This window comes from Arabidopsis lyrata (assembly GCF_000004255.2).
Source record: "Arabidopsis lyrata subsp. lyrata unplaced genomic scaffold ARALYscaffold_6, whole genome shotgun sequence".
NCBI classification, from domain to species: domain Eukaryota; kingdom Viridiplantae; phylum Streptophyta; class Magnoliopsida; order Brassicales; family Brassicaceae; genus Arabidopsis; species Arabidopsis lyrata.
This window is the reverse complement of record NW_003302550.1, coordinates 3,086,292-3,104,530: the sequence shown is the minus strand read 5'-3', so window position 1 is coordinate 3,104,530 and position 18,239 is coordinate 3,086,292. Positions and strand designations below refer to the sequence as shown.

The following is an 18,239-nucleotide window of genomic DNA, read 5'->3' as shown; positions in this document are numbered from 1 at the left end:
GATATGAATGGGGACTCCGGAAGGAAACTCAAGTGACAGTTTTCGATCAAAGGTCTCACCAGAGTCTCTTACTCAAGTAAATGCCCATGATTTTTCTGTGTTGCCTGGTGGGAAAGAAACACAATCACCTTCAAGATCTGATAGTTTAGTTAGGGTTGGATTTAATCACAAAGAATCAGCGAATTATATGCTGCATTTTGGCCAAACTGTTTCTCAGAGTTTCTTCAACAAGAATCATGGAGCCTCGGCTGGAGCAGATCATCTACAAATCAGTCCTCAAATAGCTCCATCCATGTATAGTCAATATGAGGCTTTCAAGAACGGACTGGTGCAACCCATGAATGATACAGGGAGATTCACTCTCATGAAGATAGGAGAACGATATTCTAACCTTGGGAATTCTGATGATGGTTTACATTCTGTTCAATTGTCAAAGCAATCAAATACCGCGGATCCTGGTTACGTTGTTCATATTCAGCAAATGTCAGGCTCCACACCAGGAGTGGAGACTCTCTCATCTACCTCATTGCCTCATGGTGCTACTGACCAACTTCTGAAGGTTGATAAACCAAAGAAGCGCAAAACCGCCTCATCAGGACTTTTATCTTGGAATAAAGAAGTTATGCAAGGTCCCCAGAGGCTTAAGACTCTCGGGTGTGTGGCTTATAAGCACTATTGTTTAGATAAAAATTCATATCCATTACTGTATTAAACTTTTTGTATTCTTTCCAGTGAGGCCGAGGTTGATTGGGCCAGAGCAACGAATCGATTTGCTGAAAAAGTGAGTTTCCTCATTACACAGTTTTCCTGCCGGGTTTCTTTGTACAATGTTATTGAATACGCTGATGGCTTATGTTCTCACAGGTGGAATTTGCAACTTTACTTGAGGATGGCCCACCAACCAGATCAAAGAGAAGGCTTATATATACAACACAACTCATGCAACAACTGTTTCGTCCCCTTCCTGATAGGGTGAAAGTTTTAGTTGCTAGCTCAAATTATGAGTTTGTTACTTACACTGCTGCTAGAGCTGCGCTAGGAGATGCATGTAGCTCCACTTCTACTGACAGGGTTGAGGGCTTTTCGCCCCCGAACAATTCAAACCCGTAAGGATATCTTCTGTTTATCCCTGAAATACTGGGAAATGTCTAGACTTCGAGGTTTTGTATTGACTCGAATGGATCCACTCTTGTGTAGGTTGTCTGAGAGAACGGAAACTGAAAAGATGAGTGACCAGTACATCTCCAAAGCAGCTGAAGATTTCATTAGTAGAACAAAGAAACTAGAGACTGACTTTGCAGGGTAAAACTGTAGCTCTCTCTTGTAATTGATTCCAGTTTGAAATGGTTTCTCATTTGGGCTGGTTTGATCTCATGAAAATCTTGTTCTTCTTGCAGACTAGAAAAAGGAACTACAATTACAGACTTGAGAGTCGAAGTCCAGGATCTAGAGAGGTTTGCAGTGATCAATCGTTTTGCAAGTTTCCACCAATCGTCCTCATCTATGGACCGGTCTGTGAGTTCACTTAGGTTAAACCCACAGAGATATGTTACCGTAGCTCCAATGCCTCGGCATATTCCAGACAGGGTACAATGTCTCTCTTTCTAACTATTGATAGATCCATATAATTCACTTTTTGGCCAATCCTCCCGAAAATGTTTGTGTTTATGGGTGGGTACGAGTTAGTTGGTCGGACTTCTGAGAACAGTGAAGGCCTCCATCTTCAGGAGGCCGGAGATTTCGTAGTAGACATGTAGCATTACTGTATGCATAATCAAGAATATTGGATGTCAAATCCACATGTATACTTAGTAAAGATAATTTGCCCATAACAGAAATCCCACAAGGTAACACCTCTAGTGAACTTTGAAGAACTCACTCTATCAAGTCTTTGAGTGCTGTTTAGAATCAATCATTGAAAAGATGAAACCTGACCAGAGCTTCTGCTTCAGAGTATTACAAGGTGACTCTATTTACCTCTGGAAGCCAAGTTGACATCATCATTCCATATTTATTATTTAGCAAAGAAGTGATTAAATTTCTGATAAGAAAATTGAAAACTCAAGCTAACATGAAAGGCTCTTGTTCTTGATTAGTTCCATATAAAAAGATTGAAACAACGAAACTTGAGACGATGAGAAGTTGGTCGGGTTTGAGAAGTGGTTCTTTGATGTAAGCTCACGTAATAATAACTAATATCTTTTGTAAGAATTTCAACATCGACGTGTTGTAACAACCAATTTCATCTTCCGTCTGATCTATCAACAATGATCCAAGTAACCGGGTCCAAAAAATCATGCGATCAAAAGAGAAAAATCGCATTTCTCATTCTTTGTATCCAGACTGAGAATCTTAGAACTCCACAAATGAACAAGAGCTCAGGGTTCTAGTTTGTTACTCAGATTAGAGAGTCGAAACACAAAAATAAATCACTGACAATCTCTGGTGCGGAAAGAAGAACCAAACAAGGTTGATAAAAGACGAGCAGAGTACTTGGCTACCCTCTTAGACTTGAGGATCATTTCTTCGTCGCGGGTCTATTAGGCCCTAAGTAGTTTGTAACCAATCCCATTATAGCAAACCTGTTTTAATACAAGAAAAACTTAAGAGTCAGAGTAGAAACAATCATCTTTTGCTTTCCAAAGAGCTAAACTTAAGAAGGAGAGCATCTATCAACTCAAATCTGATCCATCTTCTTCAAGGTATTTGCAATGGTTCACTTCATTACTCAAATGCTTTCGTCTAACTTAAAAAAAAAAAAGAATGAATGAATGAGAAGGAACATACATCATAGCCATGGAGATCTGCTTTAAATCATTTTCCAAGTTCCTCATGTTGGCGAGAGATTGTGCACAGAATATAATTGCAAGCCACGAGCATATCTTGTACTGAGGACACAAAAGCAATAATGAAGATGGATTAGTTTTTCTCACTCCACATATGATCTTCTAATCCACTCTCACTGTGACTATCTCTAGATCTCGAGCTCAAATCTCAACCGAGATCTAACATTTTCTCTAGTCTATAATATGATACAATCATCTGCCTATTTGGGGAAGTAAGGCTTTAATCAATTCAACATTCAAAGTCGCTAGCGAGTTTTGGAAAAATCCAATGTCAGAGATCACGAACTAGCTACAGATTGCTGATGATAAATCCGACGATCTAGCTTACCAAATCTGCCTAAGCATAAACCCAACCGGAGTAATAGTTTCTCCGACTGAATTGCTTTTCAACAGAGCAACGATCAGAAGAAGAGAGATGAAAATTTACCCTGAACATAACGCCGGAGACGCCAAGGATAACGGCGATAAATCCGGAGTAGTCAACGGGAAGATCCTCCGGCGCTACAGGCCGTGGAGTGTAAGGTTTCGCCGCCGAAGGCAGCCGTGGATCGTTCGCCGACGAAGCGTTTCCGTGACTGTGAGACATCCTCTCTCTCTCTGTATCTCTCTAAAGCTCCGATGGTAAAATCTCTGATCTACTGTAAATTGTTCTTAGAGATTCTATAAGCTATATAGAGATAATGCTAATTACAATTAAAATTAATTTAAACGAGAAATTACAATTGTAACCTTTGCGTATTTCTCTTCATAAACCCCTAGGTTAGAGAGGGAAATAGAAAAGAAGACTATCGCCGGCCGTTCAATTTCCGGCGACGTAACAGAGTTTCGGAGTATAAATAACTTAAGCTCAAATCTCGTTTACGATGAGTGTCTCGCAGTTTCCGCCGCCTGCTTCTCCGGCGAGTTTATCATCATCGATGAGGCTATGGAGACCAGCTGCTCAGCGGAATCTTAGGAATCAGTGGTCTAAACTGTCGAATTGTCGACAACAGTGGATCGTCGCTTGTTCTGCGGGAAGATCTCACGCTACTTCGCTCGTCAATTCGTATTTATCTCAAAAGTATGGAAATTATAAAAAATTTATTTGCAAATTTCTATGTTTTTTTCTGGTTTCGAATGTCTTAAAAGCAATCGTTTTGGAATTTGGTTTCATTTTGGTGATTTGATGAGTGTTTGAGTAAAAATATCGATTCTTACTAATTTGTGTTTCCATGACAATAGGTATATGCCAATGATGGAGCTTGGTGTGTTGAGTGACATGTTTGATATTAAGAAGAAAGCTTTGAAGAAGCTGTTTAAGCAACAGGTGAAAATTTGCATTTCAATACTATCTTTGTCTTTCGTTTCATTCTCATGCGCTCAGTCTCTTTCGTTTTAACTCACATACTAAGACTACCTCCAATGGAGGGTTCTATGTTCAGAGTTCCTATCGAATCAAGCTTTTATCGTCGTACAAGGAAATGGTGAGTGTGACAATGCTAAATCTTGTAAATTTGGGAAATTTATTCTCTTGTATTGGAATCTATAAACAAAACTGTAGAAAAATGCAGGTAGCTGTTGTTGTTGAGATGGTATATGCAAGCAGATCTCTGAGATGTTATACGAAACTAGGTACCGGGTCACTTGTACAGTTCTCTGGCTCTAAGGAAGATTCAAGTGATGCTGGAGATTGTGGTGGCATCCCTGTGTTTAATTTTTGGAATGTCTCTGCATTTGGTAAGACCCAAAAACAAAAGTTCAATAGTTGATTCTCCTTGTATGTGTTGTCTCTAAAGTTTGGTACTTGCCATATTGATATGATCACAGAGAAGATGGCTGGGGAGCTTGTGGAGATGTTCAAACGCGAAGTAATGGTAAAGGTATTGTCTACTCCTAACTCCTGCATATATCTTAAACTCTAGATCAGCTTCTGATCTTTTTTTTTTTTTTTTTCTGGAAATTAACAGAGATTGCTCATAATGGAACTGATCTCTTTAAGCACTGAAGTTCCTCAACCCGTCAACAACAGTTGGTCAGATGAGCTTTACCATGGGGAATTTGATCATCTCACCAAATGTTCTTTATATTCCATGGAAGTAGCTGAGCCAGTTCTCCCCAGAGTGAAAGAAAATAATCTCGGTATTTCTTCTATATCACAAACCAACCAGCCAACCGCAGAAATTTTGCAGGTATGTGAGTTTTGATTCAGCACAAGTAAAATAGTCTGTTAACATTATATGGTAAAACTTCAAATAGTTTTTTCTCGTTCTACAGATTTACTTGACAACTTGGCTTGCAGAGGTAAACATTGACACTCATAGGTAAATATTAACATTTTCACCATTATTATTCCTGAGTTAAGTATGCTCTTTTGGGCACAAAGTGGATCTTATTAACCCGGTGTTGGGTATTTGTTACAGGGTGGATGAGATATTAGCTTTGGTCGGGGAAGAAACTAGAGTCACCTTCTAGAGCTCGAAAGCTGTTCATAAGTTCAGCTTCTGGTTAAGTTTCAATGACTTCAAACAAAGCATGACTGATTCTACAAAAGTACTCAATGACTTCAGAGAGAGGTCTTTAGAATAGTAGCTGTGTAAACAAAATTGCCACTTATTGCTATATTTTGTTTACTGGATTACCTATTGGGGTTACTGTACTGAACGATATTTCTTTACTAAAGTATACAAATGGATTTAACTTACAATGTTTGTGATGATGCATACAGTAATGCTACATATTTAGTAGAGGATCTCCCGCTTTTTGACAACGGAGGCCTTTACTGTTCTCAGGATTCCGACCAACTAACTCATACCCACCCAAAAATAGAAAGATTTGGGGCAAGAAATATATGAAAGCAAAGAATGGGGAAGATTGGCCAAAAAGTGAATTATATGGATCCATCAATAGTTAGAGAGAGAGACATTGTACCCTGTCTGGAATATTCTGAGGCATTGGAGCTACGGTAACATATCTTTGTGAGTTTAACCTAAGTGAATTCACGGTCCGGTCCATAGATGAAGATGGTGGGTGGAACTTCGCAAAACGATTTATCACTGCAAACTTCTCTAGATCCTGGACTTCAACTCTCAAGTCTGGAATTGTAGTTCCATTTTCTAGCCTGCAAGAAGAACCAGATGTTTATGAGATCAAATCAGCCAAAATGAGTAGCCATTTCAAACTTGAATTAATTACAATAGGAGCTACGGGTTTTACCCTGCAAAGTCAGTCTCTAGTTTCTGTGTTCTACTAATGAAATCTTCAGCTGCTTTGGAGATGTACTGGTCACTGATTTTTTCAGTTTTCGTTGTCTCAGACAACCACCTATACAAGAGTGGATTGGTTCGTGTCAATAAACAACCTCGAGCTTTGAAAAATCTCCAGCATTAAAGGGATAAACAGAAAATATCCTTACGGGTTTGAATTGTTTGGGGGCAAAAAGCGCTCACTCCTGTCTATACAACTGGAGCTACATGCATCTCCTAGTGCACCTCTTGCTGCAGAATATGCAACAAACTCATAGTTTGAGCTCGCAGCTAAAGATATTACCCCAGCTGGAGGCGGGCTAAATAGTTGCTGCATGAGTTGTGATGTATGTATAAGCCTTCTCTTTGATCTGATTGGTGGGCCATCCTCCAGTAAAGTCTCAAATTCCACCTGTGAGAACATAAGCCATCAACGTATTCAACAACATTGTACAAAGAGCAGCGAGAAAACATGTACTGAGGATACTCACTTTTTCAGCAAATCGATTAGTTGCTCTGGCCCAATTAATCTCTGCCTCGCTGTAAAAAATATACAAGTTTAATATGGTAATAGATATGAAAAAATTTAGAAATATTAGTGCGCATATGCCACACACCTGAGCGTCTTAAGCCTCTGGGAATCCTGCGTGACTTCTTTATTCCAAGATTGAAGTTCTGATGTGGCAGTTTTGCGCTTCTTTGGTTTATCAACCTTCAAAAGCTTGTCAGTAGCACCATGAAGCAATGACTCGGATGAGGGAGTCTCAACTCCTGGTGCGAAGCCTGACATTTGCTGCATATTACACTGCTTCGACGATTGAACAGTATGTGTACCATCAACCGAACTCTCAACATTAGACGATTGTTCTCCTATTTTCAAAGGGGTAAATATCCCTGTATCATTCATGGGTTGCACCAGTCCATTCTTGAAAGTCCCATATTGACTATACCAGGATGGAGCCATCTGAGGACTGATTTGTTGATGATCTGCTCCAGCCGAGGCTGCATGATTCTTAGAGGAGAAACTCTGAGAAACAGGTTGGCCTAAATGCGGCATGTGATTCGCTGACTCCTTGTTATTCAATCCACCTCTAACTAAACCATCAGATCTTGAAGGTGATTGTTGCTCCCCTTTGTGAGCTACCTCTTGAGGATCAAAAGCACTATCATCAACAGTCATCTTGGATGTATCGCCCTCCCCACTTCCAACCATTTGTTCATCGTGATGTAAGCTTTCCTTTGGAACGTTGCTTGGAGGAAGAGAGCGATCAAAGGATTGATGACTGCTCTGCACCATTTTGGAGAACATTGAAGCAACATTAGATGTTTGTTTTGCACCCATATCTTTACTCTGTAACCCATGCATATTCACCATGTCCCTCCCACTTAATGACATGTCTCCATTTTGGGAGGATAATTGGTTTGTCTTCTCCTGCCTTGAGAAGCTAGCTGCCATGTTGTTGCTGGGCAATGGATGCGGCCTTAAAATATCTGGCTGAGGCTTAGATGACTGGTTCCAAAACCGATGTTGAGGTGCTGAAATACCGGCTGGTGAGTCAGACATCATACCAAAAGAGGAACTCTGCTGAGTCGAGCTGGATGCAACCAGAGGCTGAGAAGCAGAGAGCATACGAAATCCTTCAGAAGAATCTCCTTTTTTGTTGTGGGTTGTAGGATTGAGTAGGGAAGGTGTTTGTGCTGAATGTCCACGTTGATCAAAGTCACTACTTTCCTTTCTTTCTTTCACTTGAGGGGTAGACAACTCAGAAGATGAATTGACTGAATTATTAGCAGCTGATTGTCGGGTAGCAACAGGAATCTGTTGATTTTGGTGATACCCTCTGGAATAAGGGAAACCAGAGGTCATGTTTGATCCTCCTAGAATTCCAGGAAATGGTCCTTGATGAGTGGATTGCTGAAAAGATTGATTAGATGCCCACGGAGCAAACCTGGACTGACTTGTTCCTCCTTTTTCAGGGCCAGTATGAAATGAATTTAATGGCTGCAAAGAATTCTGAGAAAATTGCACGTTATCAGGTGAGGGAGCTAGTTGAGATGGAGGTGCCAACTGTAAATTAAACCCCTGAGAAGCATATGACTGATTATGCCGAAATTGACCACCATAGTCTGCAGAGGTATTTGCTTCAGGAATCCCAGAAATATTTGTTTCCGAGGAATTCTCTGGCGACTGGTCCACCTTGTGAAGAAGCTCAAGCATAGTTTGCCTGCGCAGGAAAAAAGATTCAGAAAGGCCATTGGAGAGCACGAAATGCAACCAATTAGGGAATATGAGCTACGTAACGACCACAGTCAGAATTACATCTCGATGGCATGTGATGAGTTTAAGAGTGACATACTGTAGTTAGGTAACTCTGTCAGTTACTTGACAAACTATCTATAAAAAGGTCACACTACCTAAATAACTTCACAAACGCATTCAAAGAGAGAATAGTTTAAGCACACATAACTGAAAAAGGCCTTTTCAACCCAAAGAACAAGTACCTTGACGAAGCACTCTTCACTTGATTACACCTATCAACACTTCTGTCAGCTGAAGCAGATGTACTAGGTGAGTTTTTTGAACCAATGCCATTAAAAGCCTCATTTGTGCAATTCAAGTCGTTTTGTGAAACATGTCCCTGCCATAGAGGAGCCAAAAGAATGTTCAAAGGGATTCAGATTTATAAAATACATGTTCAAAAACCAAAGGAAAAAATTTACCCTGTCAATTGGCATGTTCATAGCCGACTGACCAAGAAACTTTGACTGCCCAAAATACCCTTGGTTCCCTACAGAAACCTGCTCCAATGTGGGTGGCAAATGAGAAACTTTTTCTTGACAAGACTCATTAGTGACATCGATATTACCCATCGGATGATACTGAAATTTGCGACTTATCGAGCGCCTACTACCGACATGACCAGATTGTGTGTCTTTTCCCCCAGGCAACATAGAAAAATCACGGGTATTTACCATTTCATTTGTTCCAGCATTATTACTTGCATATGACTCAAGAATCTGACTGCCATCTCTAGATTTCAGTTGAGGGATAGCCTTCTCCACAGAGTTATTATCCAAATGTTGTTGGCTACTGGCCTGGACATCCCTAGAAGCACTAGAATCGTTTTCTGCACTGGCAATGCCAAATCCATAGCTTGCCCTTTGTGGATTTTGTGTGAAATGATTCTTCTGTTCAATCAGAGCAGCTACATTTGGATTAGAAGCAGCTTTCCAAATACCAAATCTATCTTCAATGCCCTCATTCTGTCGCATAGAACACAAATTATTCTGTTCATCAATACTTGAAGAATGGAATATATTACCAGCCATTTGACTAAGTTGAGCCATCGGCTTCTCCAACAGGCCATGATCTGAAAATTTATTTCCCTTGTCAGGCAAATGCTGAACAGCTGCCCGAGTGGAATCACTGTGGAATCTCTCACTTAGTGCATTTGAAGCCTTTGAATCACTTTGGGCTCTACTATCAGTATGAGAATTCGCATGTGGGACAGTATTGTTGTTAACCCATCCATGTACAACTGCATCTTCGCTGGATGTTTCTGCTACAGCAGATTGCATAAGGGCGCTCCAACTCCCACTTTGCAAAGAGGGGCATGTATCAAATGGGTCAGAACTACTGGACATAAGATTTCCTTGCAAGCTCATATCAGTGCTGCTTCCAAATGCATCCCACAAATTGTCATCAGAACCAAACAAGATCTTTTCTTCAGTTGGATCTAATGTTGACGACTTCTGCAATGCATTTATATTTTCAGGCACTTTCATAAATATTTTTTCTGATGGACCAGAATCCTTCATCTGACAAAATTTCTCCTGCGCTGAAATGTTCCTCTCACGGGAATCATCTTGCTGGAAATTTTCAAAACTGGGCCTATTATTTGAATCTGGCACTGATGCCTGGGAGAACAACGCTTTCTCCTGGTATGTGGATCTAGGGAGCATTTGACTATCCTGTATGCCACCTTGATTGAGAAATGACGTTGGCTGATTAGTGAGAGAGTAACTACTGTTTGCAGAACCATGCGGTGCAGCTAACCTGTTCATCTGAACGGAAGAAAAAGCATTTTGAGCTACATTTGTCCCACTAACAGGCATACCGTACAAGGAAGGTCCAAATTGTTGAGCCATTAAGTTCGACTGCCCATGCTCAGGGGTAATCATGAGCCCACTGGATGAACCTTGAACAACTGGCGAGATGCCGCGATGCATCCAGTTTGTATTTCCTGTCATGAGATCTGGCTGCAACCAGTTACTAGATGCATCTTGAAGAGGGATGCCATTGATCATATGTGATTGGTTATCACTTGAGCGACTTCCATTGACTGCATTTATATTCAAAGAATTGAGCTGCCTGGCCCCTAGCTGTTGCCTATGAAGTTGTTGTTGCATTTGATATTCATGCATTTGCTTAACCATAACTTGCTGCTTCAGTAGTTGCATATCATTGAATGTCATCTGCTGCCTTGGCAAAGGCTGGAGCATGCCAGGGAGCTGTGTGTTTGATTGTTGTTGACCACCAAAGAAATCATAATTAACTGGAGATTCTCCCATCTCAAGGCTCATAGGAATTTTATGAAGTTCTGGAGTAAATCCCCTTGCTGATAAACTATCCCTACTAGATTCTACATTAACTCCCAAAAAATTTGCCCCATTCGGCATTGTCTGCAACCCAAGGTTGCCATGCGTGTAACCATTTGAGAGTTGCTGGTGTTCTTGCAATAAACTTCTCGAGAACTCGGACCTTATAGGCTGCTGAGTATAATTCAAACCATGCTGTGATTTTGAAGATTGATGACCTCTCTCATGATCAACTGGAATAAGCAAAAAAAGCTACGATTAAAAACTAGCAATATATGTAGCTATTAATGATTACAAGTTGTGGAATTCAGTGCCATAAGGAGACAAAATCAGTACCAGATTGTTGTGTGTTATAACTCTTCAGATTGGCAATAAGGGATGGGTCTATCTGGCTCTGGTTACCGAGTAGACCATTATTATAATTCGACCAGCTTCCGTCAACAACCTGAGACTGATTTTGGTCTTGGGAGAGGCCTTCTTGTCCAAAGAAATTGTGGATCTTCTCCCCAAATTCGTTTCCAGGCATAGATTCAGCTCCTATAAACTATTTATAATTATCTGGTCTTTGAAAAGAAACAGAAACGAGTTCATCATTGTGCCTCCCTTGATCTAAACTTCAAATGTGTAAGAAAAAAGGGAACATATAAACACCTCTTTCACCAGAATTCATGAGCTTCCTCCAACAGACATGCTTTGAATACTCATAGATTCTCCTGCTAAACAAACAAAACAGATACTGCAAAATTTAAAATTGAACAAAAAAAAGTGAAACAAAAACAGTAGACATCAGAAAGCAAAGACAAGCGTTGTTTCTGCAAAGAAGAAACAAAACCCACATCAAATGAAAACCACAGAGCAGCAAAGCTAGACTTTAAACTCGAGACTTGATGCAAAGCCCTCAGGGTACAAGGAAACAGAATCAGCATTGTTTCCTTAGATTGAAAACCGTACACTGACACGCCTAAGTTCAATCAACATCTGAAACTCTAACACACTCAACATCCACCTAATGAGTAAACTTGGAGAGCTCATTTCAGTATATGTCATCAACTTCATTAATCATAAACCATCTGAAATCTTCCAATTCACCGCTACAAACACTCTGTGGCAGCTGAAAATTAAGCTAAATTCGAAAATTTACAGAATATATTGGAAATCTCGCGAACATCCTCGAGATCAAAATTGCCGCAAACACAATCTCTCACCCCAAATCGAAGCTCTGGTTAACATGAACATTACAATAACCAAGAATGAATTCAACCTCATATAAAACACTTCCTATCAAGACGCTACAACGAATTTGGGTAAAAAAAACCATTTTTATTTTTAAGATATATTTACAAGAATTAGGGTTTCCACAAAGGGAAAGAGAGATGTGAACTTACACACTTGTGTCACGTTTAGCCGTACAACAAATGGGAACCTGAAGAAAAAAGCCTTCCTTTGCTTTGCTTGCTCAATTGCTAAGAATAAGTTAGGGTTTTCGAATTCAAGAATTAACGAAAGCAGGAGAAGAGAGAGATAAAGTGATCGATAGCAGTGCGAAAAAATTTCAACGGCGAGCGCAGGAGCCAAACAGAGAGGTTCGGGTCCGGAGGCAAATCCGAGGCTCGGGTCCAAAGCAATTGGCTGGCTCGTCGATCAAAAACTCTCTTTTCAGGTCAGAGGGTTTAGACAAGAGTTGTTGTAGTGTGGGCCAGTGATAAGACAATTATAAACCAAACCCACCTAAACGTCAAACACGACACCGTATTTGGTCAGTTCCCACATAATTACGTTGCAATAATTCATTATCTCATAAGGTTGTTGTTTTTTGTTAAGATTTCACAAAAAATAAGAGAAAAAACTGTATAATTCGAAAAAAGTCAAATTTCATTTATTGGGCCGGTTTATTGGGCAAGGAATTATCTCAAAACCCTAATTGGATCCATCATCTTCAATTCCTCTCAATTAGCAGGAGACAACATTTCAGTGAGCTCTTGTATTGTTTTTGGATCAGTATGTGTGTACGGAGTATAATTTAGGTCATTGCAGATTTTGGTTTAACACTGAAGCTAATTCTGGTTTATCCCAATGTGAATTATATAATCTGTGTTTCCTTTCTCTAAAATGTTCCTCTCATGTAGATTGAACTGCCTCTGTGGACCGACATTGAAAGAGCTTGCCCCATATGATCCTGACTGTCAGAGCCGGTATGCTAACAAACTCTTTGATTCAACATCGATTTTATGTGTCGAAGCGGTCATGCCTATACTAGTGCCTAACACAGTCGAAGTAAGGCTTTGTAGTGTATCCAAAGATCCTTCTGAGATGAATTCTGTTTTTAGCTTCCATGGCTATAAAAATCTACTTGTGAGGGGAAGTCTTGGAGTTGGTGCATTCCGTAGGATATATATCAATATATGTGATTGACACATACAAGACATGGACACATCTTTTTCCAGTAATGTTGATCGGGTTGTAATGTAACCAGGGGAAGGAAAATCACATCCAGTGGTCAAAGGGATCTTGACCAAGTGGCTGGAAGGATTGACCTGTGACTGAGTTTTATAGGTGTTCTTTGTTTTGATAGTCATCTTCTTCTCTCTTTTTTTTTTTAACATAGTTCTTGGAGTTGTTCACTTGTTTGTAGCTTTCTTCACTCTCTCTTTTTTTGTTTTGGTCTTCAATGTTTAATTTAATTCTCTTTGGCTTGGCTCCTATCCTTTCTCAGTCTCAGTGACTGGCGCTTTCCATTGATACTAACTTACTCTGTTTTTCTTCATAATAAGACCATATAGTAAATGAATAATACAGAGATGACGATCAATATTACCCATATATTTGTTACCCATAGTAGCATTCAAATGAACATACAGAGATGAAGAGAGTATTACTAAATAATGGTAAGAGCTGACGATAATATAGAATAAAAGGAAAAAAATAAGTGGGGAAAAAAAGAGAGAAAAGGAAAAGAAAAGAAAAATAAATTGTTGATGGGAAAAAACCTTTTTGGTCATTATTTGTAGGCAGCCTACGTCAATTCTCGCTCCATTCTCCAAGAAACGAAGATTTTTGTCAAAGTACTGCAGAATCTATCGTCACCCAAACTAACAATGATGGTTTCGGCTCAATAAATACAGGAATGTGGAAAGGTAACGCCAGAGTAGGCTAAGGTCTATAGTAGGTTTTCACACACGAACACGATTGAGAAACTTTAGTTTTGGACCAATATATTTATTATAATTGTTTAAAAAAAAGAGAGATTTGTTTGGAGAGAGATAGATGAAACATCAAACATAAAAAATAATATTTATATCCGTGTGTTATTTAACAACACCTGTATGTTATTTATATATCCACTATTCTATTATTTCTTTATTTTTTATTACTAACACCCGAATTAAAATTGTATCATTGCGTGTGGTCTAAGATCGGAACAGTCCAATGTACAGTTCAAAACCAAAAACTACGTCTCGAAAAGTACCTTTCTCTGCATGAGTCTCTAGTTACATTTGTTACAAATGCGAGTTCAAATAAGATACTTTTTTCGTACGTTCCAAAAAGTCCTAATATCTAAAATTATCCACCGTTGACAAAAAAAAACCAAGTCCTAATATCCACCGGCAATCTTTGGCCAAGTCATTTCTTTTATGTTTGTTCATGCGATCCCCTTCCAAGATAAGAGTTCGTGTCTTACTTCTTTTAGGAAAATAATTGGTGCAAAAAAAAAAATCCTCTTTGTACGTAAAAGAGATCTATTTGTCTTCTCTATATTTTCACAAAAGAAAATACTTCAACCAAATTTCTGAAATTTAGAATAATCAATAACACAAAAATATTAAAAGAAGAGAAAACTATAGCTATATTTTTATATATAAACATCAACAGTTCAACAACATAGAGAATAGAGAGACCAGAGAAACAGGTAGACCCTTAAACATAACACTATTGAAAAGTACTCAAAACTCACACACATCATAAACCAAATCCAAAACTAAACATTTCTGAGTTTTTTACTTGGATTTGGTTCGGTGTCTGAGTCTTTTCTTTTCTATCCTATTCCTAGTTCCATGTTCACCAGCACATACACTTTTTATTATTCATAATCCTAAATATTCATAGGATTATGAATAATAAAAACTGTATGTGAAAAGACTAAACCGAGCTCACTGGTTCGGTACATTTACCGACCATTGTGGTTTGAACTGTATTATCCCCTCCGTCACGAGCTGGGCTGAAACATAGCGCACTGTATGCCTCAGCCGGATAGGTCATTTGCTGGAAACGTTTCACCAGCTCATCTTTGCCCTACACACAAGTGAGTGTTACAATAAGATAAGATATACAGATATGTGTATATATGTAGAGTAAGGAGTGGGAGACTAGCCTGAATCCTAGCAAAAGTAATTTCAACTTCTTTTTTTGAGTAAAAATGGCACCACGGCTTGTGGTTGCAAGCAGCCTTAAACTTCGTCACTGCTTCTGCCTTTGTGAAGTTCACGAAAGCATACCCTTTGTTCATTGTAGTCCTGTTTAATTTGGTACTATTCATTTAGGTAACATTTTTATATTAAAAATACCTTAATGCAAAAATAAAAAAAAATTAAGTTGTTACATAACGGTAGATAACTAGATATTCAAGATTATGATTTGCAAGATTTGTATATCATCATTTTGCTGCTTCTCTTTCTTACTAGTTACAAACACACACACACAACGATATAAGCAAAGATGAAACTAACGAATAGTAATAAAGATAGTAACGATTAAAACTTACCTAAAGTCTATCGGAAGATAAATGAAATCATAAGCAGAGATTGTAAATTCTTCATTTTTCCCACTTATATTGGCTTCTTCGCAGTGCTTATCCATGTACTCAATCATCATCTCTCTCCTGCAAATATTGTTAATCATAAACTTCAATATATGCCTCAGCATTTCATCACCACAACTAAAAATAAAATAAAATCACACCTTGTTTAAAAACTAACATAGATAATCTAGCGGTAATAGAATTAAAATGAAGGAAGTATATAGACTAATATGAGCTTATATATATATACTTACGTGTATCGGTTGGGTACCCTGTTCTAAAAATTCTCGCCTAGCCCCGATTACTCCCCGCTTAATCGCTAGGCCCACCCTATCCGCCTCGATTAATGACTAATCCCCTAAAAAATCAGTAACCCAATTATTCTCCGCCTAATCCGATTACTTCCCGCCTAATCTTATATACCCCGATTATTTTTTAGATTGAAAGTATAAAATTTTTTTTATTTTTGTTATTCAATCATTTGAACGGAGAGTTTGTGATGTTTTACAATAACTTGTGTTCAAATTTTAATAAAAATCATAAATTTGTAATAAAAATCATAAATTTTTACAATATTGGATTAATATATTTTAAAAATATTAAAATAACCCTAAAACTAATCCCCGATTAATCCCCGATTTTAATCCGATTTTCCGATTAATCGCTAGGCGTATACCGAGCGCCCGACTAGCGCCTAGCGATTTTTCAAACAAGGGTTGGGTATGTTGCGAAGCATGACGGTTGTGATGTGATCGCCCTTGGATTCAACTTCCGGCTTGATACTTCTTCTCCATGTCACCTTCTCACATCGACCGTGACTTCTCCGGCCAAAAACTCTTCTACTACTAGTCGGGGGAAGAGTCATGAGCTCTTGGCTAGGGGTTGGAGAGTAGGGTTGAGGAAGTTCTTGTGTTGACTCATACCGGTTAGGGTTAGAGTTTATATACCAAAGAGGATAATACACCCATATTGATGGAGGAGGGAGATTTATGTCGGAGATGAAGTAAATCTGTGGTGGCGCCGAGAAGTAGTGAGTACGAGGAGAAAGAGTGTGAGGAAAGAAAAAAGGTATGGGTGGGTGTAAAGGTTGTCTAACTACGACGGAGACGTTGTTGTTCTCCGGAGCTGAATCATTGGAAAAAGCCATTGGAAGTGTTATGTGGAGAGAAGGAATGATTTTGATGCATTATATATTATTTTCTAATAAGAAACAGATTTGAAAAAAAAAAAAAAAAAAAAAAAAAGATTTGATATCTCAGTCTAGAAGATCCGACTAGTACGTCTACTCGCAGCTTCATAATTTCGTTTTGTCAGTATTTTTTTTTTTTTTTTTTTCTTCTTCTTTTTTCCGACCTCGAGATCCGTGAGGCTCAGTACCTTAAGTTACGTTGAGCAAGTTAAGCTTCGGCGATATATATATATATTTTTGGCTTAAAAACTGACTAGTTTTATAGTGTGTTGAAATCTGATTCAGTACAAATTTACCAAATCTAAATGTATACTAGATTTGCCAAATCTTTTGTGATCTAAATGTATACTAGATTTGCCAAATCTTTTGTGATATAGCTGTACTTGAAGTGTCCGTTATTTTCGTAGGGACATCTAAAGTTTAAGACTTGGATCATCATGAAACATTGTTGTAATAGCAAAGGGTTGACAACAAGATTTGTTCTATGTGTCTATTTAGTAGCTAACGAAATTTAGTCTAAATTGAAGATTTTTTATCATAATTTTTTTCTGAATTATTAAGAGGTTTTGAGTCTATGTCTGTACATCTTCAGCTTTATAAAAAGTGTCGTTTTAAAATTTTATTTTTGTTCCATAAAGAGTGTCGTCTTGTGTTTTCAATGCATATTTTAAAATTAAATCTCACTTTATCACTGTTTTTAACTTATTAATTAGAGAGAAACTATTTTAATGTATTAATATATAGGGTAAAAAAAAAAATTTAATGTCTTTTTTTTTTTGTGAAAGATAGTAAAATAACACTCTTTGCAAAACAAATATTGTATTTTATATGTTTTTTTTCCAAGTGTCACTCGAACGAACCTAGTTATTTTGAAGAGTTCACTCGAACGATTTTTTTAATTCTCATATACATGCTGTTTTTGCGAGTCTATTTGTTTTTCTAATTATTAAAGGTATGATCAAAAAACAGATTGGCAACATTGTACCAAGTGATACAAGGTATATTACCAATCATCCAAAAACACATGTTTAGGTGTTGTATTTTTGAACTTGACTGCAGTGAGTAGATCGATCGGGGTCGAGTACTCGAGTCCCACAGATTTGGTCCAAGGATGGAGCATAGGAGAATAGTGACATATGCTTTAAAAAGTTACGTCCCATGCTGCAAAAGGATTCCTCAAGCCATGCTAATGCCGTAGGGAATAGGGATGGGGACTTGTAGGATTAATACTTGGACAAGATTTATAGTGTACATTTTTACTTATAACAAACAAATTAGAATTTGATCAAATATGTATTTGCAGGTTGTTCGTTAACATTAGTATATAAATATTAATAATTTTTAGTATATATATATATATATATGTATATTTTTGCTTAGATATATTTCACTTTTATATTTATCCACAACATTAAATGTAGTGGTAGAGAATCATGTCAACATCAACACATTTTTTTTTACGTACTAAATCAACATCACAATCGCATTTCTATTTTTTTTTGCCAAATGTATTTTAGAAACCTAAGCGACAAAACCATACAATCAAAACATTTGGATGTCAAAAACCAGATTTGGACAATTTTCCCTTT

The 18,239-nt window shown here is 38.1% G+C and overlaps 5 protein-coding genes and 1 long non-coding RNA gene across 9 annotated transcripts in view; 3 read left to right on the top strand and 3 right to left on the bottom strand.

The window, feature by feature from the left end:
- Nucleotides 1-1,832, top strand: part of LOC9307368 — a 4,855-nt gene extending 3,023 nt beyond the window's left edge. The window contains 6 exon segments of the mRNA XM_021021361.1: nucleotides 1-23; nucleotides 25-654; nucleotides 733-781; nucleotides 865-1,106; nucleotides 1,198-1,302; nucleotides 1,398-1,832. The exon segment at nucleotides 1-23 is cut by the window's left edge and continues 1,781 nt beyond it. Coding sequence (XP_020877020.1) covers nucleotides 1-23; nucleotides 25-654; nucleotides 733-781; nucleotides 865-1,106; nucleotides 1,198-1,302; nucleotides 1,398-1,608 — 1,260 coding nt within the window. The 3' untranslated portion in view covers nucleotides 1,609-1,832.
- Nucleotides 1,833-2,225: 393 nt separating this feature from the next.
- Nucleotides 2,226-3,520, bottom strand: LOC9309402 (protein Asterix). The gene is made up of 3 exons (XM_002871251.2): nucleotides 3,274-3,520; nucleotides 2,788-2,888; nucleotides 2,226-2,582 (listed from the first exon to the last, which is right to left on the bottom strand). Exons 1-3 carry the CDS (start codon nucleotides 3,430-3,432, stop codon nucleotides 2,519-2,521), a joined length of 324 nt encoding a protein of 107 aa, XP_002871297.1. The 5' UTR covers nucleotides 3,433-3,520; the 3' UTR covers nucleotides 2,226-2,518.
- Nucleotides 3,521-3,614: 94 nt separating this feature from the next.
- On the top strand, nucleotides 3,615-5,531 carry LOC9307367. The gene is made up of 8 exons (XM_002873287.2): nucleotides 3,615-3,906; nucleotides 4,068-4,152; nucleotides 4,268-4,309; nucleotides 4,397-4,562; nucleotides 4,653-4,705; nucleotides 4,793-5,014; nucleotides 5,100-5,146; nucleotides 5,246-5,531. Exons 1-8 carry the CDS (start codon nucleotides 3,710-3,712, stop codon nucleotides 5,295-5,297), a joined length of 864 nt encoding a protein of 287 aa, XP_002873333.1. The 5' UTR covers nucleotides 3,615-3,709; the 3' UTR covers nucleotides 5,298-5,531.
- Nucleotides 5,469-12,184, bottom strand: LOC9309401. 4 transcript variants are annotated; one of them, XM_021021355.1, is made up of 10 exons: nucleotides 12,052-12,184; nucleotides 11,318-11,382; nucleotides 11,003-11,229; nucleotides 8,789-10,899; nucleotides 8,570-8,706; nucleotides 6,685-8,292; nucleotides 6,559-6,607; nucleotides 6,238-6,479; nucleotides 6,039-6,146; nucleotides 5,469-5,943 (listed from the first exon to the last, which is right to left on the bottom strand). In XM_021021355.1, exons 3-10 carry the CDS (start codon nucleotides 11,190-11,192, stop codon nucleotides 5,733-5,735), a joined length of 4,656 nt encoding a protein of 1,551 aa, XP_020877014.1. In that variant the 5' UTR covers nucleotides 11,193-11,229; nucleotides 11,318-11,382; nucleotides 12,052-12,184; the 3' UTR covers nucleotides 5,469-5,732. The 4 variants fall into 4 exon arrangements, with proteins under 4 accessions (XP_020877014.1, XP_020877016.1, XP_020877015.1 ...); XM_021021357.1 differs by having other exon boundaries at nucleotides 11,003-11,224; XM_021021356.1 differs by having other exon boundaries at nucleotides 11,318-11,379.
- Nucleotides 12,185-12,379: 195 nt separating this feature from the next.
- LOC9307366 lies at nucleotides 12,380-13,366 on the top strand. Its single transcript, XR_002331132.1, has 2 exons — nucleotides 12,380-12,690; nucleotides 12,793-13,366. It is a non-coding gene; the product is annotated as an uncharacterized LOC9307366 (long non-coding RNA).
- Nucleotides 13,367-14,513: 1,147 nt separating this feature from the next.
- On the bottom strand, nucleotides 14,514-16,698 carry LOC9309400 (protein terminal ear1). The gene is made up of 5 exons (XM_021023353.1): nucleotides 16,185-16,698; nucleotides 15,716-15,731; nucleotides 15,426-15,542; nucleotides 15,032-15,177; nucleotides 14,514-14,949 (listed from the first exon to the last, which is right to left on the bottom strand). The coding sequence occupies exons 1-5, from the start codon at nucleotides 16,606-16,608 to the stop codon at nucleotides 14,804-14,806; spliced, it is 849 nt and encodes a 282-aa protein (XP_020879012.1). The 5' UTR covers nucleotides 16,609-16,698; the 3' UTR covers nucleotides 14,514-14,803.
- Between the last annotated feature and the right edge of the window lie 1,541 nt (nucleotides 16,699-18,239).

Coding starts and splice junctions, on each gene's coding strand:
- LOC9309402 (XM_002871251.2), bottom strand. CDS start 3,432: ATGTCTCACAGTCACGGAAACGCTTCGTCGGCGAACGATCCACGGCTG. Junction 2,889..3,273: donor TCTCCGGCGTTATGTTCAGG/GTAAATTTTCAT, acceptor TTGTGTCCTCAG/TACAAGATATGCTCGTGGCT. Junction 2,583..2,787: donor CAGATCTCCATGGCTATGAT/GTATGTTCCTTC, acceptor GTATTAAAACAG/GTTTGCTATAATGGGATTGG.
- LOC9307367 (XM_002873287.2), top strand. CDS start 3,710: ATGAGTGTCTCGCAGTTTCCGCCGCCTGCTTCTCCGGCGAGTTTATCA. Junction 5,015..5,099: donor CAACCGCAGAAATTTTGCAG/GTATGTGAGTTT, acceptor CTCGTTCTACAG/ATTTACTTGACAACTTGGCT. Junction 5,147..5,245: donor GTAAACATTGACACTCATAG/GTAAATATTAAC, acceptor TATTTGTTACAG/GGTGGATGAGATATTAGCTT.
- LOC9309401 (XM_021021355.1), bottom strand. CDS start 11,192: ATGCCTGGAAACGAATTTGGGGAGAAGATCCACAATTTCTTTGGACAA. Junction 6,480..6,558: donor CTAATCGATTTGCTGAAAAA/GTGAGTATCCTC, acceptor ATGTTCTCACAG/GTGGAATTTGAGACTTTACT. Junction 6,147..6,237: donor CCCCCAAACAATTCAAACCC/GTAAGGATATTT, acceptor ACTCTTGTATAG/GTGGTTGTCTGAGACAACGA.
- LOC9309400 (XM_021023353.1), bottom strand. CDS start 16,608: ATGGCTTTTTCCAATGATTCAGCTCCGGAGAACAACAACGTCTCCGTC. Junction 15,178..15,425: donor TATCTTCCGATAGACTTTAG/GTAAGTTTTAAT, acceptor CAAATTAAACAG/GACTACAATGAACAAAGGGT. Junction 14,950..15,031: donor TTTTGCTAGGATTCAGGCTA/GTCTCCCACTCC, acceptor TGTAGGGCAAAG/ATGAGCTGGTGAAACGTTTC.